The 26,695-nt window shown below is 43.3% G+C and overlaps 1 protein-coding gene across 5 annotated transcripts in view; it reads right to left on the bottom strand.

Moving 5' to 3' along the window:
• The window catches only part of LOC139384687 (A-kinase anchor protein 13-like), a 112,784-nt gene that overhangs the window by 58,579 nt on the left and 27,510 nt on the right, over nucleotides 1–26,695 (bottom strand). For 3 of the 5 annotated variants that reach the window (XM_071129512.1, XM_071129513.1, XM_071129514.1), the window contains exons 4-7: nucleotides 22,153–22,342; nucleotides 19,318–19,420; nucleotides 13,692–13,734; nucleotides 11,104–11,218 (exon numbers count right to left, since the gene is read on the bottom strand). In XM_071129512.1, coding sequence (XP_070985613.1) covers nucleotides 11,104–11,218; nucleotides 13,692–13,734; nucleotides 19,318–19,420; nucleotides 22,153–22,342 — 451 coding nt within the window. Of the gene's footprint in view, nucleotides 1–4,955; nucleotides 5,139–11,103; nucleotides 11,219–13,691; nucleotides 13,735–19,317; nucleotides 19,421–22,152; nucleotides 22,343–26,695 lie in introns of those variants that run through there. The other 2 variants (XM_071129515.1, XM_071129516.1) reach the window with 1 other exon arrangement.

The raw sequence follows: 26,695 nt of genomic DNA, 5'->3' as shown, positions 1-26,695 counted from the left end.
GACCAGGATCTGTTACTCTCTATGGTTACTAGTTCTTATATAGACAACAGATGAGCTATACTGACCAGGATCTGTATGGTTACTAGTCCTTATATAGACCACAGATTACCTCTACTGACCAGGATCTGTATGGTTACTAGTCCTTATATAGACCACAGATGACCTCTACTGACAAGGATCTGTATGGTTACTAGTCCTCATATAGACCACAGATGAACTCTACTGACCAGGATCTGTATGGTTACTAGTCCTTATATAGACCACAGATGCCCTCTACTGACCAGGATCTGTTATTCTGTATGGTAACTAGTCCTTATATAGACCACAGATGACCTCTACTGACCAGGATCTGTTACTCTATGGTTACTAGTCCTTATATAGACCACAGATGACCTCTACTGACCAGGATCTGTTACTCTGTATGGTAACTAGTCATCATATAGACCACAGATGACCTCATCATATAGACCACAGATGACCTCTACTGACCAGGATCTGTTACTCCAGGATGTATGGATTACTAGGATCCTTATATATAGACCACAGATGACCATAGATTACTAGTCCCTACAACAGATGACCAATACTGACCAGGATCTGTTACTCTTTATGGTAACTAGCCCTTATATAGACCACAGATGACCTCTACTGACCAGGATCTGTATGGTTACTAGTCCTTATATAGACCACAGATGACCTCTACTGACCAGGACAAGGATCCTTATATAGACCACAGATGACCTCTACTGACCAGGATCTGTATGGTTACTAGTCCTTATATAGACCACAGATGACCTCTACTGACCAGGATCTGTATGGTTACTAGTCCTTATATAGACCACAGATGACCTCTACTGACCAGGATCTGTTACTCTATGGTTACTAGTCCTCATATAGACCACAGATGACCTCTACTGACCAGGATCTGTATGGTTACTAGTCCCTGATATAGACAACAGATGACCAATACTGACCAGGATCTGTTACTCTTTATGGTAACTAGCCCTTATATAGACCACAGATGACCTCTACTGACCAGGATCTGTATGGTTACTAGTCCTTATATAGACCACAGATGACCTCTACTGACCAGGATCTGTATGGTTACTAGTCCCTGATATAGACAACAGATGACCAATACTGACCAGGATCTGTTACTCTTTATGGTAACTAGCCCTTATATAGACCACAGATGACCTCTACTGACCAGGATATGTATGGTTACTAGTCCTTATATAGACCACAGATGACCTCTACTGACCAGGATCTGTTACTCTATGGTTACTAGTCCTTATATAGACCACAGATGACCTCTACTGACCAGGATATGTATGGTTACTAGTCCTTATATAGACCACAGATGACCTCTACTGACCAGGATATGTATGGTTACTAGTCCTTATATAGACCACAGATGACCTCTACTGACCAGGATCTGTTACTCTATGGTTACTAGTCCTTATATAGACCACCGATGACCTCTACTGACCAGGATCTGTTACTCTGTATGGTTACTAGTCCTCATATAGACCACAGATGACCTCTACTGACCAGGATCTGTTACTCTGTATGGTTACTAGTCCCTGATATAGACAACAGATGACCAATACTGACCAGGATCTGTTACTCTTTATGGTAACTAGCCCATATATAGACCACAGATGACCTCTACTGACCAGGATCTGTATGGTTACTAGTCCTTATATAGACCACAGATGACCTCTACTGACCAGGACATGTATGGTTACTAGTCCTTATATAGACCACAGATGACCTCTACTGACCAGGATCTGTTACTCTGTATGGTTACTAGTCCCTGATATAGACAACAGATGACCAATACTGACCAGGATCTGTTACTCTTTATGGTAACTAGCCCATATATAGACCACAGATGACCTCTACTGACCAGGATCTGTATGGTTACTAGTCCTTATATAGACCACAGATGACCTCTACTGACCAGGATCTGTATGGTAACTAGTCCTTATATAGACCACAGATGACCTCTACTGACCAGGATCTGTATGGTAACTAGTCCTTATATAGATCACAGATGACCTCTACTGACCAGGATCTGTATGGTAACTAGTCCTTATATAGACCACAGATGACCTCTACTGACCAGGATCTGTATGGTTACTAGTCCTTATGTAGACCACAGATGACCTCTACTGACCAGGATCTGTATGGTTACTAGTCCTTATATAGACCACAGATGACCTCTACTGACCAGGATCTGTTACTCTATGGTTACTAGTCCTCATATAGACCACAGATGACCTCTACTGACCAGGATCTGTATGGTAACTAGTCCTTATATAGACCACAGATGACCTCTACTGACCAGGATCTGTATGGTTACTAGTCCTTATATAGACCACAGATGACCTCTACTGACCAGGATCTGTATGGTTACTAGTCCTTATATAGACCACAGATGACCTCTACTGACCAGGATCTGTATGGTTACTAGTCCTTATATAGACCACAGATGACCTCTACTGACCAGGATCTGATACTCTTCATGGTAACTAGTCCTTATATAGACCACAGATGACCTCTACTGACCAGGATCTCTATGGTTACTAGTCCTTATATAGACCACAGATGACCTCTACTGACCAGGATCTGATACTCTTCATGGTAACTAGTCCTTATATAGACCACAGATGACCTCTACTGACCAGGATCTCTATGGTTACTAGTCCTTATATAGACCACAGATGACCTCTACTGACCAGGATCTGATACTCTTCATGGTATCTAGTCCTTATATAATCCGACGTCTGCGTTGACTTTGCAGCGTTTACAATCATACGGCCTCTGCAGAAGTCAGGGCCATTAATATTTCCTGTGTTTCACAGAGTATGCGCAGAGCTGTTGTCAAGGAAGTTGTCGAGGAAGTGAATTTGTGTTTACACAAGACTTCCCACCCCCCCACCTACCGTCGACCAATCACGTCAATGTGGAGTCATATGGAGCCCTCCACGTTGTTACACAATTTGACAGTATTACATCACACCCTCCCTACAGCGCCTCCCGACCACATGTTGGAATCTAGCTTACATCGCCTCTTCCCCTTTACGCTCACTTCCCCTTACATTCAGGAAGTTGCACGCAGCTGAATAGCATAAAAACTCTCCAATACAGAATAACAACTTGGTCATCTCAACAACTTTTCTCAAAAAATCAAGGTCAAGCGTGTTTAAAACAATGACTTCCAGTAGCTGGTTCTCAAAACTAAGCACACAATACATGGGTTATCCTCTGACAAATCTGCTATTTAAACAACCTGAATAGAGGTAGAGGTCATCACACAATACATGGGTTATCCTCTGACAAATTAAGCAAACTGAATGAAACTCTCAATGTTGTCAATGCAGAGGCATTTTGATTGGTTAACACAAGATCAAAAATAGATAAACAGCTGAAAACAGGCTAAATGAACAGGATATATTTTACACCTATTGGAAATGGAGATGGGTTTCCTACCAAGCCCATCTGTTTCCTACCAAGCCCATCTGTTTCCTACCAAACCCATCTGTATCCTACCAAACCCATCGGTATCCTACCAAACCCATCTGTATCCTTCCAAACCCATCTGTATCCTACCAGACCCATCTGTATCCTACCAAGCCCATCTGTTTCCTACCAAACCCATCTGTATCCTACCAAGCCCATCTGTTTCCTACCAAGCCCATCTGTTTCCTACCAAGCCCATCTGTTTCCTACCAAACCCATATGTATCCTACCAAACCCATCTGTATCCTACCAAACCCATCTGTATCCTACCAAACCCATCTGTATCCTACCAAACCCATTTGTTTCCTACCAAGCCCATCTGTTTCCTACCAAACCCATCTGTATCCTACCAAACCCATCTGTATCCTTCCAAACCCATCTGTATCCTACCAAACCCATTTGTTTCCTACCAAGCCCATCTGTTTCCTACCAAACCCATCTGTATCCTACCAAACCCATCTGTATCCTACCAAACCCATCTGTATCCTACCAAGCCCATCTGTTTCCTACCAAACCCATCTGTATCCTACCAAACCCATCTGTATCCTTCCAAACCCATCTGTATCCTACCAAACCCATCTGTACCCTACTGTCCTCTACCCCTGTTCCCCTACTGTCCTCTACCCCTGTCCTCCTGCGGTACCTACCCCTGTCCTCTACCCCTGTCCTCCAAATGTATCTACCCCTGTCCTCTACCCCTGTCCTACTACTGTATCTACCCCTGCCCTCTACCCCGTCCTCCTACTGTATCTACCCCTGTCCTCTACCCCTGTCCTCCTGCAGAACCTACCCCTGTCCTCCTACTGTCCTCTACCCCTGTCCCCCTACTGTCCACTACCCCTGTCCTCCTACTGTCCACTACCCCTGTCCCCTACCGCTGTACCTACCCCTGTCCTCTACCCCAGTCCTCCTGCTGTACCTACCCCTGTCCCCTACCGCTGTACCTATCCCTGTCCTCTACCCCTGTCCTCCTGCTGTACCTACCCCATCCTCCTGCTGTACCTACCCCTGTCCCCTACCTCTGTCCTCTATCCCTGTCCTCCTACTGTACCTACCCCTGTCCCCTACCTCTGTCCTCTACCCCTGTATCTACCCCTGTCCTCTACCCCTGTCCTCCTACTGTACCTACCCCTGTCCCCTACCCCTGTCCTCCTACTGTATCTACCCCTGTCCTCCTACTGTATCTACCCCTATCCTCTACCCCTGTCCTCCTACTGTATCTACCCCTGTCCCCTACCCCTGTCCCCTACCCCTGTCCTCCTACTGTATCTACCCCTATCCTCTACCCCTGTCCTCCTACTGTATCTACCCCTGTCCTCCTACTGTATCTACCCCTGTCCTCCTACTGTACCTACCCCTGTCCTCTACCCCTTTCCTCTACCCCTGTCCTCTACCCCTGTCCTCTACCCCTGTCCTCCTACTGTACCTACCTCTAGTCCTCGCCCACACTTTAACTTCATGGAGAGACCTTTGACATCAAAGAACCTTCGATACAACATCTCTGTTACTTTCAGTGACTGTGAGACAGGCTGATATCTAACCTTACAATGCTACAACCATCTAAACCACAGCCTCCACTGACTGAACACCACAGTACCACAGCACTTCACAACACTAGTTCCTATCAGAGTAGGGAGAGAGACAGTGAGAACCAGGAAGTGATGTAACAGTGTACAGGGGGTGACCAGTTCCTATCAGAGTAGGGAGAGAGACAGAGAGCACCAGGAAATGATGCAACAGTGTACAGTGTTTCTAACTTAACCACCATCTCCAGTAGTAAGAGACAGGTATTCATAGAATATCATAGAACTCTAGCGGTCTGTCTTAGCTGCTGGTCGTGGCTGAGGTCTGTCTTAGCTGCTGGTCTTGGCTGAGGTCTGTCTTAGCTGCTGGTCTTGGCTGAGGTCTGTCTTAGCTGCTGGTCGTGGCTGAGGTCTGTCTTAGCTGCTGGTCGTGGCTGAGGTCTGTCTTAGCTGCTGGTCTTGGCTGAGGTCTGTCTTAGCTGCTGGTCGTGGCTGAGGTCTGTCTTAGCTGCTGGTCGTGGCTGAGGTCTGTCTTAGCTGCTGGTCTTGGCTGAGGTCTGTCTTAGCTGCTGGTCGTGGCTGAGGTCTGTCTTAGCTGCTGGTCGTGGCTGAGGTCTGTCTTAGCTGCTGGTCGTGGCTGAGGTCTGTCTTAGCTGCTGGTCGGGGCTGAGGTCTGTCTTAGCTGCTGGTCGTGGCTGAGGTCTGTCTTAGCTGCTGGTCGTGGCTGAGGTCTGTCTTAGCTGCTGGTCGTGGCTGAGGTCTGTCATTAAAGCTGTTGGCCCTTTAAAGCGACTGGCTAGCTGCTGTGGTGACAGAGAGAGAGAGAGAGATGGAGTCCATAGAGAGAGTGTCCTCTTCCTGTTCTACTTCTCTTACCGCTCAGCGCTGCTGCCTCCGCTACTAATACTATTCTGTTTCTCTGGTATCTATCTCTCATCTCTGCAACACAACACAACACTGTAACATTAGCACAAACGTCATCAACTGAGTCAGATCAAATGAGGGTCTTGTCACGGTGAAACGTGAAAACAGACCTCTTGGTGTAACACCACCGAAGCTCTTAATAATAATATATCAACGTGGTTAAAACAGACCTCTTGGTGTAACACCACCGAAGCTCTTAATAATAATATATCAACGTGGTTAAAACAGACCTCTTGGTGTAACACCACCGAAGCTCTTAATAATAATATATCAACGTTGTTAAAACCCATAGCAAGGGGTCAGTTTCTCACCTTCACCTTCAAGTTTTTCAGAGTTGAAATGTTTATTTGTGAAAACAGATTGGGGTTCCTCTGAAACACTAGTGCATTCTGAACAGTGACTGTGACAATGGTAAGATTTCAAGTACAGATGTCGTATCTTTATTTGAGCCAGTTTCACACAGCAAAATAATCCTGCAGCAACAGGAAATGTGAATTGTTATGTAGATTATAATTAATGGACATATTTTTGTAGGTGTTGATACATTTTTCATTAGGGAAAATCAAGTCTGAAATGGGAAATTACAAACTTTTTAAACCTACAATACACACAGGAAAAATCCAGCAACAACAGGATGATCAAATTAAGATATGACATCTGTATTTCAGCAGAGGACTGCAAACAGCTTGGGTTAATCCTGAGATTTAACCTTGTGATTAATAATGATGAGATTATTGGATGATAATGGTCACCCTGGTCTTCTTGTACATCTTGCTCGAGGTAGCCTATAATAGTAGTAGTAAACTCAGCAAAAAAAAGAAACTTCCCTTTTTTCAGGACCCTGTCTTTCAAAGATAATTAAAAAATATATATATAATAATTCACAGATCTTCATTGTAAAGGGTTCAAACATTGTTTCCCATACCAAAAACAATTAATGAACATGCACCTGTGGAACGGTCCTATGTAAATGGTAGATTATCAGACACTCAACAAGGTCTGATTTCATTATTACTGAAACAGGATCCAAGTGGTAAATATAAAGATCCAGTTCATTAAAACAACTTGGAGGCCACTTGCACTTCAGTGCTGTGATGCAAAAACTCTAGCACATAGAATTAAAGCACATAGAATTAATTAGAATTAGAAATCCAATTAGAAATCCAGGGTTGAAAAACAAAGGAGTCACTGTACGCTGATGATTCATGTTTTCTTTTAAATCCACAACTTGGATCCCTCCACAGCCTCAACGAGGATCTAGATACTTTTTCTAACCTCTCCGGATTAAAAGTAGAGCGCATAAACTAACACCACCTAATATGAAAACAATTACACACAAAACATGATGGGAAACAGAGGGTTAATTACAAGTCGCTTAATTGGGGAAATGTAAACCAGGTGTTCTCGGTATATACAAATCCTGAAATAAATAAATGATCTCACTCCAATACATTTCCATAGAAAGTTAGCAAAAACAGATCTTGCTACCATGGAAAGGTAAATACCTGTCTATTATGTGGAAAAATCACCCTAATTAACTCTTTAGTCATATCCCAATTTACCCTGCTTAACTCTTTAGTCATATCCCAGTTTACCCTGCTTAACTCTTTAGTCATATCCCAGTTTACCCTGCTTAACTCTTTAGTCATATCCCAGTTTACCTTGATTAAACTCTTTAGTCATATCCCAATTTACCCTGCTTAACTCTTTAGTCATATCCCAGTTTACCTTGATTAAACTCTTTAGTCATATCCCAATTTACCCTGCTTAACTCTTTAGTCATATCCCAGTTTACCCTGATTAATTAACTCTTTAGTCATTTCCCAGTTTACCTTGATTAACTCTTTAGTCATTTCCCAGTTTACCTTGATTACCCAGTTTACCAGATTAGTAAGAATGTCCCCATGTTAAATAATGACCCTATTCCCTTTATTCAGATTACAAATAACTGAGAGTGAGATGTTGTAAAGGAAATCATCTCCCAAATATCGTTATTTTTAAAACAAGCCTTGAAAAGGTGGAAACAATTTCAATTTAACCAGAAAAGGCAGAACAAATATTACAGGAAATATTACACTCAAATATACTAATTGATTTAAAAAATTGATTTAAAAGTTAGAATCTTCAAAAATGATATCAAAAATAGGACATGCAGCTAACAAAATCATATGGAAATGTCTGATCCCCAAAATACAACCAACTAATTGCAGCATTACCACAAAAAATGGAAAAGGAAAGTGGAAGGGGGAAAAAGTGAGGAACTTGTCTGTCGGCCCTGAATTAAAGACCATTTTTTTAAAGAAAATTGTGATGAATAAAAAAGTATAACAGTTTCATTTAAGGACCGAAACACTGACAGCTCTGCCATTTAACCTGAAAAATAGTTGGGGACAGATTTTTGACGTACCGATTCCATGGCACATGGCACATGGTTAATGAACTGATATGCAAAACGATGCCGGATTCAAAACTGAATTTTTCCACTTAAATTATTTACACAATTCTTGCAACCAATAGAATTAGAATAACAGTGAAGACATCAAAATGAAATAACAAATGGAATCATAACAATAACAAGTGTTAAACAATTCAAAATGTAATTTATATTTGAGATTCTTCAAATAGCCACCCTTTGCCTTGACAACAACTTTGCACACTCTTGGCATTCTCTCAACCGGTTTCATGAAGTGTTCACCTGAAATGCATTTCAATTAACGGGTGTGCCTTCTTAAAAGTGAATTTGTGAAATTTCTTTCTTTCTTAATGCATTTGAGCCAATTAGTTGTGTTGTGACAAGGTAGGGGTGGTATACAGAAGATAGCCCTATTTGGTAAAAGTCCATATTATGTCAAGAACAGCTCAAATGAGCAAAGAGAAACAAAGTATTGATGGACTGTCAAGACATGAAGGTCAGTCAATATGGAACATTTCAAGAACTTTGAAAGTTTCTTCAAGTGCAGTTGCAAAAACCATCATGCACTATGATGAAACTGGCTCTCGTGAGGACCGCCACAGGAAATGAAGACCCAGAGTTACCTCTGCTGCAGAGGATAAGTTCATTAGAGTTACTAGCCTCAGAATTTGCATCCCAAATAAATGCTTCACTGATTCAAGTAAGAGACACATCTCAACATCAACTGTTCAGAGGAAACCGTGTGAATCAAGCCTTTATGGTCGAATTGCTGCAAAGAAAGAACTACTAAAGAACACCAATAAAAAGAAGAGACTTGCTTTGGCCAAGAAACACGATCAATGGACATTAGACCGGTGGAAATCTGTCATTTGGTCTGGAGTCCAAATTGAAGATTTTTGGTTCCAACCTCTGTGTCTTTGAGAGACGCAGAGTAGGTGAACGGATGATCTCCGCATGTATATTTCCCACCGTAAAGCAGAGTACAAAGAGGTGTTATGGTATGGTGATGCTTTACTGGTGACACTGTCTTTGATTTATTGAGAATTGAAGACACACTTAACCATCATGGCTACCACAGCATTCTGCAGTGATACGCCATCCCATCTGGTTTACGCTTAGTGTGACTATCATTTGTTTTTCATCAGGACAATGACCCAAAACACCTCTAGGCTGTGTAAGGGCTATTTGACCAAGAAGGAGAGTGATGGAGTGCTGCATCAGATGACCTGGCCTCCACAATCACCCAAACTCAACCAAATTGAGATGGTTTGGAATGAGTTGGACCACAGAGTAAAGGAAAAGCAGCTAACAAGTGCTCAGCATATGTGATAACTCCTTCAAGACGAAAAGCATTCCAGGTGAAGCTGGTTGAGAGAATGCCAAAATTGTGCAAAGCTGTCATCAAGGCAAAGAGTGGCTACTTTGAAGAATCTCAAAAATAAAATACATTTTGATTTGTTTAACACTTGTTTGGTTACAACATGATTTCATATGTGTTATGTCCTAGTTTTGATGTCTTCACTATTATTCTACAATGCCGAAAATAATAAAAAAGAAAGAAAAACCCTTGAATGAGCAGGTAAAAACGTTTGACCTGTAGTGTATGTATATGTATGTATGTATGGGGGATTGGAAGTGATGCAGACAATTACATTGATGGAAGCTACATTCTATATGAAATATTAAAGCTGAACTACCCCCTAAAAGAAATCTGCAAAAAAAAGTTATGTAGTATTAATGTAGTAGTCGTTTAGTAGTAATGTAGTAGTAGTGTTGTAGTAGTAGTAGTAGTAGTAGTAGTAGTAATGTAGTAGTAACCTAGTAGCAGTTAGTAGTTATGTAGCAGTAGTTTAGTTGTAGTTTAGTAGTAATCGTGTTGTAGTAGTAATGTAGTGGTAGTTTAGTAGTGATGTAGTAGAAATGTAGTAGTAGTTTAGTAGTAGTGTAGTAGTAATGCATTAGTGGTTTAGTGGTAATGTGGTAGTAGTGGTGTAGTAGTAGTAATGCACTAGTAGTAGTTATAGTAGTAGTAATGTAGTGGTAGTGTTGTTGTAGTAGTAGTAATGTAGTAGTAGTGGTAGTTTAGTAGTAGTAATATGTGGTTTAGTAGTAGTGTAGTAGTAATGTAGTGTAATGTATTTTAGTGTAGTAGTAATGTAGTTTAGTGGTAATGCAGTAGCAATGTATTATTAGTGTAGTAGTAATGTTGTAGTAGGTTAGTAATAATGCAGTAGTGTAGTAGTAATGTTGTAGTAGTTTAGTAGTAATGTAGCAGTAATGTAGTAGTAATGTATTGTTAGTGTAGTAGTGATGTAGTAGTAATGTATTGTTGGTGTAATAGTAATGCTGTAGTAGTTTAGCAATAATGCAGAAGTGTAGTAGTAATGCAGTAGTAGTGTAGTAATGTAGTAGTAGTGTATTATTAGTGTAGTAGTAACGTAGTAGTAATGTATTGTTAGTGTAGTAGTGATGTAGTAGTAATGTATTGTTGGTGTAATAGTAATGCTGTAGTAGTTTAGCAATAATGCAGTAGTGTAGTAGTAATGCAGTAGTAGTGTAGTAATGTAGTAGTAGTGTATTATTAGTGTAGTAGTAACGTAGTAGTCATGTATTGTTAGTGTAGTAGTAATGTAGTAGTAATGCAGTAGCAATGTATTGTTAGTGTAATAGTAATGTAGTAGTAGTTTAGTAATAATGCAGTAGTGTAGTAGTACTCACCCTGGTCTTCTTGTATATCTTGTTCTTGAGGTAGCTGAAGGTTCGGCTAACCTTGGTTCCACTCTTCCCATCAAAGTCAGTCCTCAGGGGACCCTCTATGTCCTCCTCAGATATACTGACACACAGGGGACAGAGAGGTTCATACACACAAACACACACACATGCATACACACACACGTCCGCATGAATGCACATGCACACACAGAGAAGGGACACACCCACTAATATATATATACCTATATATACAGTTGAAGTGGGAAGTTTCCATACACCTTAGCCAAATACATTTAAACTCAGTTTTTCACAATTCCTGACATTTAATCCTAGTAAAATTCCCTGTCTTAGGTTAGTTAGGATTACCACTTTATTTTAAGAATGTGAAATGTCAGAATAGTAGTAGAGAGAATTATTTATTTCAGCTTTTATTTCTTTCATCACATTCCCAGTGGGTCAGAAGTTTACATACACTCAGTTAGTATTTGGTAGCATTGCCTTTAAATTGTTTAACTTGGGTCAAACGTTTCGGGTAGCCTTCCACAAGCTTCCCACAATAAGTTGGGTGAATTTTGGCCCATTCCTCCTGACAGAGCTGGTGTAACTGAGTCAGGTTTGTAGGCCTAATTGCTCGCACACGGTTTTTCAGTTCTGCCCACAAATGTTCTATAGGCTTGAGGTCAGGGCTTTGTGATGGCCACTCCAATACCTTGACTTTGTTGTCCTTAGTAAGCCATTTTGCCACAACTATGGAAGTATGCTTGGGGTCATTGTCCATTTGGAAGACCCATTTGCGACCAAGCTTTAACTTCCTGATTGATGTCTTGAGATGTTGATTCAATGTGTCCACATAGGTGGCATCATGAGGATAGAAAATTATTTTGTGAAGTGCACCAGTCCCTCCTGCAGTAAAGCACCCCCGCAACATGATGCTGCCACCCCCGTGCTTCACGGTTGGGATGGTGTTCTTCAGCTTGCAAGCATCCCCCTCTTTCCTCCAAACATGACGATGTTCATTATGGCCAAACAGTTCTATTTTTGTTTCATCAGAACAGAGGACATTTCTCCATGTGCAGTTGCGTAGTCTGGCTTTTTTATGGCGGATTTGGAGCAGTGGCTTCTTCCTTGCTGAGCGGCCTTTCAGGTTATGTCAATATAGGACACGTTTTACTGTGGATATAGATACTTGTACCGGTTTCCTCCAGCATCTTCACAAGGTCCTTTGCTGTTGTTCTGGGATTGATTTGCACTTTTCGCACCAAAGTATGTTCATCTCTAGGAGACAGAACGCGTCTCCTTCCTGAGCGGTATGACGGCTGCGTGGTCCCATGGTGTTTATACTTGCGTACTATTGTTTGTACAGATTAATGTGGTACCTTCAGGCGTTTGGAAATTGCTCCCAAGGATGAACCAGACTTGTGGAGGTCTACAAAGTTTTTTCTGAGGTCTTGGCTGATATCTTTTGATTTTCCCATGAAGCAAAGAGGCACTTAGTTTGAAGGTAGGCCTTGAAATACATCCACAGGTACACCTCCAATTGACTCAAATTATGTCAATTAGCCTATCAGAAGCTTCTAAAACTTGACATAATTTTCTGGATTTTTCCATGCTGTTTAAAGGTACAGTCAACTCAGTATATTTAAACTTCTGACCCACTGGAAATGTTATACAGTGAATTATAAGTGAAATAATCTGTCTGTAAAGAATGGTTGTCGTGCACAAAGTAGATGTCCTAAGATGTCCTAATAGTTTGTTAAGTGGTTGAAAAATGAGTTTTAATGACTCCAACCTAAGTGTATGTAAACTTCCGACTTCAACTGTATATACACATACATACACACAGACATACACACACATCTGGTATTACTGTCCTTGTGGGGAGCTAAAATTGATTTCTATTATTTTTTCCCTAACTTCTAACCCCAACCCTAAACCTAGCCCCTAATCATAAAACCTGACCCATAACCCCTGATCCTAAACCTGACCCCAACTCTAATCCTAACCCCTAACCCCAACCCTAAACCTAGCCCCTAATCCTAAAACCTGACCCCAACTCTAAACCTAACCCCTAACACCTAACCCTAAACCTAACTCCTAACCCAAACCCTAAACCTAACCCCTAACATCTAACCCTAAACCTAACCCCTAACATCTAACCCTAAACCTAACCCCTAACATCTAACCCTAAACCTAACCCCTAACACCTAACCCTAAACCTAACCCTAAACCTAACCCCAACCCTAAACCTAACCCCTAACAACTAAACCTAACCCCTAACCCTAACTCCTAACCCCAACCCTAAACCTAACCCCTAACACCTAACCCTAACTCCTAACCCCAACCCTAAACCTAACCCCTAACACCTAACCTTAACCCTAACCCCAACCCTAAACCTAACACCTAACCCTAAACCTAACCCCTAAGCCCAAAATAGAATTCGTCCTCATGGGGACGTCCTTGTTTTACTGTCCTTGTGGGGATTTCCAGGTACCACCAGTATAGTAATATAAGCATGCGACATGCCACACACACAACACACTACACACCACATGTGCTGTAACTCTGTAATGAGTAATGCAGTAGTCCTTCCTCACCTGTAAGCCAGAGAGCCAGAAGTGCTGGAGAATGACCTGGTACCTGAAGAGGAAGAGGAGATGGAAAGGACCAGCTATAACCCCCAGGGGTCAGTTAGATCAACCTATCAAGCAACTCAGGGTAGGAGTGCTGATCTAGGATCAGGTCTCAGGGTAGGAGTGCTGATCTAGGATCAGGTCTCAGGGTAGGAGTGCTGATCTAGGATCAGGTTTCAGGGTAGAAGTGGTGATCTAGGATCAGGTCTAGGTTCAGGTCTCAGGGTAGGAGTGTTGGTCTAGGATCAGGTCTCAGGGTAGGAGTGCTGATCTAGGATCAGGTTTCAGGGTAGGAGTGGTGATCTAGGATCAGGTCTAGGTTCAGGTCTCAGGGTAGGAGTGTTGGTCTAGGATCAGGTCTCATGGTAGGAGTGCTGATCTAGGATCAGGTTTCAGGGTAGGAGTGGTGATCTAGGATCAGGTCTAGGATCAGGTCTCAGGGTAAGAGTGTTGGTCTAGGTTCAGGTCCCCACCTGTCCATGTAATCTAATTCATTATGATCTGAAAGGCTACAATTTTCCTGAATCAGCACTCGACCCCAAGTCTTCTCCTAATCACACAGCCCCAAGTCTTCTCCTAATCACACAGCCTCAAGTCTTCTCATAATCATACAGCCCCAAGTCTTCTCCTAATCACACAGCCCCAAGTCTTCTCCTAATCACACAGCCCCAAGTCTTCTCCTAATCACACAGCCCCAAGTCTTCTCATAATCACACAGCCCCAAGTCTTCTCCTAATCACACAGCCCCAAGTCTTCTCCTAATCACACAGCCCCAAGTCTTCTCATAATCACACAGCCCCAAGTCTTCTCCTAATCACACAGACCCAAGTCTTCTCATAATCACACGGCCCCAAGTCTTCTCATAATCACACAGCCCCAAGTCTTCTCCTAATCACACAGCCCCAAGTCTTCTCATAATCACACAGCCCCAAGTCTTCTCCTAATCACACAGCCCCAAGTCTTCTCATAATCACACAGCCCCAAGTCTTCTCATAACCACACAGCCCCAGGTCTTCTTATAATCATACAGCCCCAAGTCTTCTCCTAATCACACAGCCCCAAGTCTTCTCATAATCACACAGCCCCAAGTCTTCTCATAATCACACAGCCCCAAGTCTTCTCCTAATCACACAGCCCCAAGTCTTCTCATAATCACACAGCCCCAAGTCTTCTCCTAATCACACAGCCCCAAGTCTTCTCATAATCACACAGCCCCAAGTCTTCTCCTAATCACACAGCCCCAAGTCTTCTCCTAATCACACAGCCCCAAGTCTTCTCATAATCACACAGCCCCAAGTCTTCTCCTAATCACACAGCCCCAAGTCTTCTCATAATCACACAGCCCCAAGTCTTCTCCTAATCACACAGCCCCAAGTCTTCTCCTAATCACACAGCCCCAAGTCTTCTCCTAATCACACAGCCCCAAGTCTTCTCATAATCACACAGCCCCAAGTCTTCTCCTAATCACACAGCCCAAGTCTTCTCATAATCACACAGCCCCAAGTCTTCTCATAATCACACAGCCCCAAGTCTTCTCATAATCACACAGCCCCAAGTCTTCTCCTAATCACACAGCCCAAGTCTTCTCATAATCACACAGCCCCAAGTTTTCTCATAATCACACAGCCCCAAGTCTTCTCCTAATCACACAGCCCCAAGTCTTCTCCTAATCACACAGCCCCAAGTCTTCTCCTAATCACACAGCCCCAAGTCTTCTCATAATCACACAGCCCCAAGTCTTCTCCTAATCACACAGCCCAAGTCTTCTCATAATCACACAGCCCCAAGTCTTCTCCTAATCACACAGCCCCAAGTCTTCTCATAATCACACAGCCCCAAGTCTTCTCCTAATCACACAGCCCAAGTCTTCTCATAATCACACAGCCCCAGGTCTTCTTATAATCATACAGCCCCAAGTCTTCTCCTAATCACACAGCCCCAAGTCTTCTCCTAATCACACAGCCCCAAGTCTTCTCCTAATCACACAGCCCCAAGTCTTCTCCTAATCACACAGCCCAAGTCTTCTCATAATCACACAGCCCCAAGTCTTCTCCTAATCACACAGCCCCAAGTCTTCTCCTAATCACACAGCCCCAAGTCTTCTCCTAATCACACAGCCCCAAGTCTTCTCCTAATCACACAGCCCCAAGTCTTCTCCTAATCACACAGCCCAAGTCTTCTCATAATCACACAGCCCCAAGTCTTCTCCTAATCACACAGCCCCAAGTCTTCTCATAATCACACAGCCCCAAGTCTTCTCATAATCACACAGCCCCAAGTCTTCTCATAATCACACAGCCCCAGGTCTTCTTATAATCATACAGCCCCAAGTCTTCTCCCAATCAGGGATAAAAGCAGATGATCTATTTTAATGCAGCGGGTTGGAGGAGAGAAAATGTTGGTCTTAAATACTGTATATAGCTCAGTCAATGAGCTTTCACACCGAAATATAGACGGAGAGCTGGTGAAGGAGAGTATATCAACAGCTATAGTAACAACATAGTTTCTACCAGAGGAAAGCCATGCTATATTATTTATTATTGCCTACAGTATCCACGGGTTGATTCCTAGGATGCTAGCTCTGACCTGCTAAGAGGATGGGTCAACAACAGGCTTTTACACTTCAGCTGTCTAGCTCACTGAAGGACCCACAGCTGGTTAGCAACTACATCAACCGCAATCCCAGAGTTCTAGGTGACATCTGTTGATTAACACTGATCCTGTAGCTACAATACTAAGAGGGTACTGGTGCAGTCAACTGGGGCTAACTACCTCAGTGTACTAACTCGAAGAGTCCTCTATCCTAATGTACTTACTATAAGCGCCCTATATATCGAAGGGTACTTACAAAAAGAGTCCTCATCATCACTAGATGACAAGGCCAGAGAAAGGATAGATTTAGATTTGGGGAGAATGGGAGAGAGGTTGAAAGTGAAGGAGATTCTCCTCCTGTGTCTGGTCCGTCCAGTGGCTGAAGGAGGGATACGGAGGAGGGTAGGACGAAATCAGAACATGCATCAAACTCACACACTACAACAACACTGACATTTCAGGAGGAATGAAGGCTCAGGGCACCTGTTAAACACATGGACATACTACTGACATTACCTACAGGCACACCTGATAGAGAACCCTACATGTCACAGGACCTAGACCTGATAGAGAACCCTACATGTCACAGGAACTAGATCTGATAGAGAACCCTACATGTCACAGGAACTAGACCTGATAGAGAACCCTACATGTCACAGGAACTAGACCTGAGAGAGAACCCTACATGTCACAGGGACTACACCTGATAGAGAACCGTACATGTCACAGGACCTACACCTGATAGAGAACCCTACATGTCACAGGACCTAGACCTGATAGAGAACCCTACATGTCACAGGAACTAGACCTGATAGAGAACCCTACATGTCACAGGAACTAGACCTGATAGAGAACCCTACATGTCACAGGAACCAGACCTGATAGAGAACCCTACATGTCACAGGAACTAGACCTGATAGAGAACCCAACATGTCACAGGAACTAAACCTGATAGAAACCCCGTTATCACAGGACCTAGACCTGATAGAGAACCCTACATGTCACAGGAACTAGACCTGATAGAGAACCCTACATGTCACAGGAACTAGACCTGATAGAGAACACCACATGTCACAGGAACTAGACCTGATAGAGATCCCGTTATCACAGGACCTAGACCTGATAGAGAACCCAACATGTCACAGGAACTAGACCTGGTAGAGAACCCGTTATCACAGGACCTAGACCTGGTAGAGAACCCTACATGTCACAGGAACTAGACCTGATAGAGAACCCTACATGTCACAGGACCTAGACCTGATAGAGAACTCTATATGTCACAGGACCTAGACCTGATAAAGAACTCTACATGTCACAGGACCTAGACCTGATAGAGAACCCTACATGTCACAGGACCTAGACCTGATAGAAACCCTGTTATCACAGGACCTAGACCTGATAGAGAACCCTACATGTCACAGGACCTAGACCTGATAGAGAACCCAACATGTCACAGGAACTAGACCTGATAGAGAACCCAACATGTCACAGGAACTAGACCTGATAGAAACCCCGTTATCACAGGACCTAGACCTGATAGAGAACCCTACATGTCACAGGAACTAGACCTTATAGAGAACCCGTTATCACAGGACCTAGACCTGATAGAGAACCCTACATGTCACAGGAACTAGACCTGATAGAGATCCCGTTATCACAGGACCTAGACCTGATAGAGAAGCCAACATGTCACAGGAACTAGACCTGATAGAGAACCCGTTATCACAGGACCTAGACCTGATAGAGAACCCAACATGTCACAGGAACTAGACCTGGTAGAGAACCCGTTATCACAGGACCTAGACCTGATAGAGAACTCTACATGTCACAGGACCTAGACCTGATAGAGAACTCTACATGTCACAGGACCTAGACCTGATAGAGAACCCTACATGTCACAGGAACTAGACCTGATAGAGAACCCTACATGTCACAGGAACTAGACCTGGTAGAGAACCCGTTATCAAAGGACCTAGACCTGATAGAGAACCCTACATGTCACAGGAACTAGACCTGATAGAGAACCCTACATGTCACAGGACCTAGACCTGATAGAGAACTCTATATGTCACAGGACCTAGACCTGATAAAGAACTCTACATGTCACAGGACCTAGACCTGATAGAGAACCCTACATGTCACAGGAACTAGACCTGATAGAAACCCCGTTATCACAGGACCTAGACCTGATAGAGAACCCTACATGTCACAGGAACTAGACCTGATAGAGAACCCGTTATCACAGGACCTAGACCTGATAGAGAACCCTACATGTCACAGGAACTAGACCTGATAGAGATCCCGTTATCACAGGACCTAGACCTGATAGAGAAGCCAACATGTCACAGGAACTAGACCTGATAGAGAACCCGTTATCACAGGACCTAGACCTGATAGAGAACCCAACATGTCACAGGAACTAGACCTGGTAGAGAACCCGTTATCACAGGACCTAGACCTGGTAGAGAACCCTACATGTCACAGGAACTAGACCTGATAGAGAACCCTACATGTCACAGGAACTAGACCTGATAGAGAACTCTACATGTCACAGGACCTAGACCTGATAGAGAACCCTACATGTCACAGGAACTAGACCTGATAGAGTACCCTACATGTCACAGGACCTAGACCTGATAGAAACCCTGTTATTACAGGACCTAGACCTGATAGAGAACCCTACATGTCACAGGACCTAGACCTGATAGAGAACCCAACATGTCACAGGAACTAGACCTGATAGAAACCCCGTTATCACAGGACCTAGACCTGGTAGAGAACCCTACATGTCACAGGACCTAGACCTGGTAGAGAACCCTACATGTCACAGGATCTACACCTGATTGAGAGGGATAGAGCACTGAGACTGAATGGAGACACCAAACTATCAGATGGGGATGGGGATCAAGGACACTGACTTGGTCAGGGTTAGGGTCAGGGTTAGGGTCAGGGGCAAGGTCAGGGGTCAGGGTTAGACTAAGAGGTATACTGTACTGACTATCCATGTCTCTCTGGTTGATTCTGAGCGTGGACACTGACTTGGTCAGGGGGAGTGTCATGGGAGGACAGCTGTGCCTCAACGGACGGTACCTCCTGGACTTCTGAGGTAGAAAAACAAAAACAATCAACCAATCACATCATCATTTTAAGGCTTTCGACTCTGTCAATCACCATATCCTCGTCGGCAGACTCGACAGCCTTTGTTTCTCAAATGATTGCCTGGCCTGGTTCACCAACTACTTCTCTGATAGAGTTCAGTGTGTCAAATCGGAGGGTCTGTTGTCCGGACCTCTGGCAGTCTCTATGGGGGGGCCACAGGGTTCAATTCTTGGACCGACTCTCTTCTCTGTATACATCAATGATGTCGCTCTTGCTGCTGGTGAGTCTCTGATCCAACTCTACGCAGACGACACCATTCTGTATACTTCTGGTCCTTCTTTTGACACTGTGTTAACAACCCTCCAGGCAAGTTTCAATGCCATACAACTCTCCTTCCGTGGCCTCCAATTGCTCTTAAATACAAGTAAAACTAAATGCATGCTCTTCAACCGATTGCCACCTGCACCTGCCCGCCTGTCCAAAATCACTACTCTGGACGGCTCTGACTTAGAATACGTGGACAACTACAAATACCTAGGTGTCTGGTTAGACTGTAAACTCTCCTTCCAGACCCACATCTAACATCTCCAATCCAAAGTTAAATCTAGAATTGACTTCCTATTTCGCAACAAAGCATCCTTCACTCATGCTGCCAAACATACCCTTGTCAAACTGACCATCCTACCAATCCTCGACTTCGGCGATGTCATTTACAAAATAGCCTCCAATACCCTACTCAACACATTGGATGCAGTCTATCACAGTGCCATCCGTTTTGTTACCAAAGCCCCATATACTACCCACCATTGCGACCTGTACGCTCTCGTTGGCTGGCCCTCGCTTCATACTCGTCGCCAAACCCACTGGCTCCATGTCATCTACTAGACCCTGCTAGGTAAAGTCCTCCCTTATCTCAGCTCGCTGGTCAGCATAGCATCTCCCACCTGTAGCACGCGCTCCAGCAGGTATATCTCTCTGGTCACCCCAAAAACCAATTATTTCTTTGGCCGCCTCTCCTTCCAGTTCTCTGCTGCCAATGACTGGAACGAACTACAAAAATCTCTTAAACTGGAAACACTTATCTCCCTCACTAGCTTTAAGCACCAGCTGTCAGAGCAGCTCACAGATTACTGCACCTGTACATAGCCCACCTATAATTTAGGCCAAACAACTACCTCTCTCCCTACTGTATTTATTTTATTTTATTTATTTATTTATTTTGCTCCTTTGCACCCCATTATTTTTATTTCTACTTTGCACATTCTTCCACTGCAAATCTACCATTCCAGTGTTTTACTTGCTATATTGTATTTACTTTGCCACCATGGCCTTTTTTTTGCCTTTACCTCCCTTCTCACCTCATTTGCTCACATCGTATATAGACTTGTTTATACTGTATTATTGACTGTATGTTTGTTTTACTCCATGTGTAACTCTGTGTTGTTGTTTGTGTCGAACTGCTTTGCTTTATCTTGGCCAGGTCGTAGTTGTAAATTAGAACTTGTTCTCAACTTGCCTACCTGGTTAAATAAAGGTGTTCTCAACTTGCCTACCTGGTTAAATGAAGGTGTTCTCAACTTGCCAAAACTGGTTAAATGAAGGTGAAATAATTAAATACATGTATTGACCTTTATTTAACCAGACAAGACAGCTAAGTACAATTTTTTTTTTGAATGATGGCCCAGGAACAGTGGGTTAACTGCCTTGTTCAGGGGCAGAACGACAGATTTTTAACTTGTCTGCTCGGGATTTGATCTTGCAACCATTTCTCTAACCACTAGGCTACCTGCCTCTAACCACTAGGCTATCTGCCTCTAACCACTAGGCTACCTTCCTCTAACCACTAGGCTACCTGCCTCTAACCACTAGGCTACCTGCCTCTAACCACTAGGCTACCTTCCTCTAACCACTAGGCTACCTGCCTCTAACCACTAGGCTACCTGCCTCTAACCACTAGGCTACCTGCGTCTAACCACTAGGCTACCTGCGTCTAACCACTAGGCTACCTGCGTCTAACCACTAGGCTACCTGCCTCTAACCACTAGACTACCTGCCTCTAACCACTAGGCTACCTGCTCTAACCACTAGGCTACCTGCCTCTAACCACTAGGCTACCTGCCTCTAACCACTAGGCTACCTGCCTCTAACCACTAGGCTACCTGCCTCTAACCACTAGGCTACCTGCCTCTAACCACTAGGCTACCTGCCTCTAACCACTAGGCTACCTGCGTCTAACCACTAGGCTACCTGCCTCTAACCACTAGGCTACCTAACCTCTAACCACTAGGCTACCTGCCTCTAACCACTAGGCTACCTGCCTCTAACCACTAGGCTACCTAACCTCTAACCACTAGGCTACCTGCCTCTAACCACTAGGCTACCTAACCTCTAACCACTAGGCTACTTGCCTCTAACCACTAGGCTACCTAACCTCTAACCACTAGGCTACCTGCCTCTAACCACTAGGCTACCTGCCTCTAACCACTAGGCTACCTAACCTCTAGGCTACCTGCCTCTAACCACTAGGCTACCTGCCTCTAACCACTAGGCTACCTGCCTCTAACCACTAGGCTACCTGCCTCTAACCACTAGGCTACCTGCCTCTAACCACTAGGCTACCTGCCTCTAACCACTAGGCTACCTGCCTCTAACCACTAGGCTACCTGCCGCCCCACAACATTACAACTATTTGAATGTTAGGTGGAGACTGTGTTGCAGATCCATAATGACTTACCTGTCCGTGCTCCGTGGTGCGAACCCCCAGCTCAGATTGGTGTTCCTCTGTCAGAGATTCTAGAGACCTGACCCTCTCCTCGTTGCTGCCCTGGTGACAGACCACTCCACGCAGCCTGGCCTCCTGGGTAATGGCGCCCAGGGCCGACTTCCCGTCATCACTTACTTCACTCAGACCCTCCAGGCTGTAGCTGAGAAGAAGAACAAGTCAATCTGCTGGACTGTACATAGGACATATTACAGATTGTGGTGTACCATACTATAAATTACCCTAATAATGTGCTGTATCGTAGACACTGAGTGGCAATGTACAGTGGGCTCCAAAATGACTGGCAGCCCTGACTGGCAATGCACAAACAAAACTTTAAAAATATATAAACAATATAAATATAGAGATAAACTCAAAATACCAACATGTGAGAAATACTGGACTTTAATCATGTTTCAACAGAACCAACCAAAATAATTGATTGATAATTGAATCAAGGTTTCACAATTAATAGCACCCTTAAATATTATTGTAAATAACATCTACCAAAATTAAACCAGGAATTAAATTCCACTTATTTAATTAAGTGCGTCTAAGTGTTAAAGAACCATATTGAGCCATTACATCACTTCCTGTTTCACTAGGGTATAAAATGAGGTAACACACATGGAATATCCCTCTGTCATCCAACACCATGAAGAAAGGAACTGGCAGTTCAAAAGGGACAGATGGTCGTAGACCTTCATAAATCTGGTCATGGCTACAAGCAGATCCACAAACTATTGAATATACCACTGAGCACTGTCAGGGAAATGTTTTGAAAATTCAAAAGATATGGAACAGTTGAAAACCTCACCGGTAGAAGATGCAAATTAATTTTGCCCCCCAGGATAGGGAGGAGGATGGTGAGAGAAGCAACAAAATCCCCAAGAATCACTGTGAAAGAATTGCAGGCCTTGGGGTCACCAGGTTTCAAAAAGCACCATCAGACCCCACCTTCACAACCACAGGAAGGTGGACAGGGAGATGGAGAGGACAGGTCATGTCTTGATCAGTTCATGTCTTGATCAGAGGAAGGTGGACAGGGAGATTGTTGATGATGATGGAGTCTGGTGAAGATATTGTACAGGGAGATGGTTTATTGATGATGGAGTCTGGTGAAGATATTGTACAGGGAGATGGTTGATGATGATGGAGTCTGGTGAAGATATTGTACAGGGAGATGGTTGATGATGATGGAGTCTGGTGAAAATATTGTACAGGGAGATGGTTGATGATGATGGAGTCTGGTGAAGATATTGTACAGGGAGATGGTTGATGATGATGGAGTCTGGTGAAGATATTGTACAGGGAGATGGTTGATGATGATGATGGAGTCTGGTGAAGATATTGTACAGGGATACTCTGGGAACCAGCCTGAGTCATGTACACTAGTTCTTCCTATAAAAGTTGTGTCATACTGCAGCACAGCTTGCGGGGTGCTACAGAATGGTATGGCATGTTGGAAAAACCACGGCAGAACCACTCAGACACACAGTACCTTAGAACCCCGGTAGAACATGTCAGACACACAGTACAACCAGTACCAATCACACAGACACAGTACCTTAGACAACCACAGTACCTTAGACAACCACAGTACCTTAGACAACCACAGTACCATAGACAACCACAGTACCTTAGACAACCACAGTACCTTAGACAACCACAGTACCTTAGACAATCACAGTACCAATCACACAGACACAGTACCTTAGAACCACGGCAGAACCACTCAGACACAGTACCTTAGAACCACAGCAGAACCACTCAGACACAGTACCCTAGAACCACGGCAGAACCACTCAGACACAGTACCTTAGAACCACGGCAGAACCACTCAGACACAGTACCCTAGAACCACGGCAGAACCACTCAGACACAGTACCTTAGAACCACTCAGAAACAGTACCTTAGAACCACGGCAGAACCACTCAGAGGTGGTGGAGGGGAATGGAGTTACTGGGATGTGTGGAGAGGGAGAGGGTCTGAGTGGAGAGGGAGAGGGTCTGAGTGGAGAGGGAGAGGGTCTGAGTGGAGAGGGAGAGGGTCTGAGTGGAGAGGGAGAGGGTCTGAGAGGAGAGGGAGAGGGTCTGAGTGGAGAGGGAGAGGGTCTGAGTGGAGAGGGAGAGGGTCTGAGTGGAACTGAGCATCAGTGTTCAGTATGAGGATGCAGTACTTTGGGGTAATGTACTAAATGTTCAGTATGAGGATGCAGTATTTTGGGGTGTTGTAATGTACTAAATGTTCAGTATGAGGATGCAGTATTTTGGGGCGTTGTAATGTACTAAATGTTCAGTATGAGGATGCAGTACTTTGGGGTGTTGTGATGTACTAAATGTTCAGTATGAGGATGCAGTACTTTGGGGTAATGTACTAAATGTTCAGTATGAGGATGCAGTACTTTGGGGTGTTGTAATGTACTAAATGTTCAGTATGAGGATGCAGTATTTTGGGGTGTTGTAATGTACTAAATGTTCAGTATGAGGATGCAGTACTTTGGGGTAATGTACTAAATGTTCAGTATGAGGATGCAGTATTTTGGGGCGTTGTAGTGTACTAAATGTTCAGTATGAGGATGCAGTACTTTGGGGTAATGTACTAAATGTTCAGTATGAGGATGCAGTACTTTGGGGTGTTGTGATGTACTAAATGTTCAGTATGAGGATGCAGTACTTTGGGGTAATGTACTAAATGTTCAGTATGAGGACGCAGTACTTTGGGGTAATGTACTAAATGTTCAGTATGAGGATGCAGTACTTTGGGGTGTTGTGATGTACGAAATGTTCAGTATGAGGATGGAGTATTTTGGGGTGTTGTAATGTACTAAATGTTCAGTATGAGGATTTAGTATTTTGGGGTGTTGTAATGTACTAAATGTTCAGTATGAGGATGCAGTACTTTGGGGTAATGTACTAAATGTTCAGTATGAGGATGCAGTACTTTGGGGTGTTGTGATGTACTAAATGTTCAGTATGAGGATTTAGTATTTTGGGGTGTTGTAATGTACTAAATGTTCAGTATGAGGATGCAGTACTTTGGGGTAATGTACTAAATGTTCAGTATGAGGATGCAGTACTTTGGGGTGTTGTGATGTACTAAATGTTCAGTATGAGGATGGAGTACTTTGGGGTAATGTACTAAATGTTCAGTATGAGGATGCAGTACTTTGGTGTGTTGTAATGTACTAAATGTTCAGTATGAGGATGCAGTACTTTGGGGTAATGTACTAAATGTTCAGTATGAGGATGCAGTATTTTGGGGTGTTGTAATGTACTAAATGTTCAGTATGAGGATGCAGTACTTTGGGGTGTTGTGATGTACTACATGTTCAGTATGAGGATGCAGTACTTTGGGGTAATGTACTAAATGTTCAGTATGAGGATGCAGTACTTTGGGGTGTTGTGATGTACTAAATGTTCAGTATGAGGATGCAGTACTTTGGGGTGTTGTGATGTACTAAATGTTCAGTATGAGGATGCAGTATTTTGGGGTGTTGTAATGTACTAAATGTTCAGTATGAGGATGCAGTACTTTGGGGTGTTGTGATGTACTACATGTTCAGTATGAGGATGCAGTACTTTGGGGTAATGTACTAAATGTTCAGTATGAGGATGCAGTACTTTGGGGTGTTGTGATGTACTAAATGTTCAGTATGAGGATGCAGTACTTTGGGGTAATGTACTAAATGTTCAGTTTGAGGATGCAGTATTTTGGGGTGTTGTAATGTACTAAATGTTCAGTATGAGGATGCAGTACTTTGGGGTAATGTACTAAATGTTCAGTATGAGGATGCAGTATTTTGGGGCGTTGTAGTGTACTAAATGTTCAGTATGAGGATGCAGTACTTTGGGGTAATGTACTAAATGTTCAGTATGAGGACGCAGTACTTTGGGGTGTTGTGATGTACTAAATGTTCAGTATGAGGATTTAGTATTTTGGGGTGTTGTAATGTACTAAATGTTCAGTATGAGGATGCAGTACTTTGGGGTAATGTACTAAATGTTCAGTATGAGGATGCAGTACTTTGGGGTGTTGTGATGTACTAAATGTTCAGTATGAGGATTTAGTATTTTGGGGTGTTGTAATGTACTAAATGTTCAGTATGAGGATGCAGTACTTTGGGGTGTTGTGATGTACTAAATGTTCAGTATGAGGATTTAGTATTTTGGGGTGTTGTAATGTACTAAATGTTCAGTATGAGGATGCAGTACTTTGGGGTAATGTACTAAATGTTCAGTATGAGGATGCAGTACTTTGGGGTGTTGTGATGTACTAAATGTTCAGTATGAGGATGGAGTACTTTGGGGTAATGTACTAAATGTTCAGTATGAGGATGCAGTACTTTGGGGTGTTGTAATGTACTAAATGTTCAGTATGAGGATGCAGTACTTTGGGGTAATGTACTAAATGTTCAGTATGAGGATGCAGTACTTTGGGGTGTTGTAATGTACTAAATGTTCAGTATGAGGATGCAGTACTTTGGGGTAATGTACTAAATGTTCAGTATGAGGAT

This window comes from Oncorhynchus clarkii, chromosome 26, assembly GCF_045791955.1.
Source record: "Oncorhynchus clarkii lewisi isolate Uvic-CL-2024 chromosome 26, UVic_Ocla_1.0, whole genome shotgun sequence".
NCBI lineage: Eukaryota > Metazoa > Chordata > Actinopteri > Salmoniformes > Salmonidae > Oncorhynchus > Oncorhynchus clarkii.
This window is presented reverse-complemented; position numbering and strand designations above follow the sequence as displayed.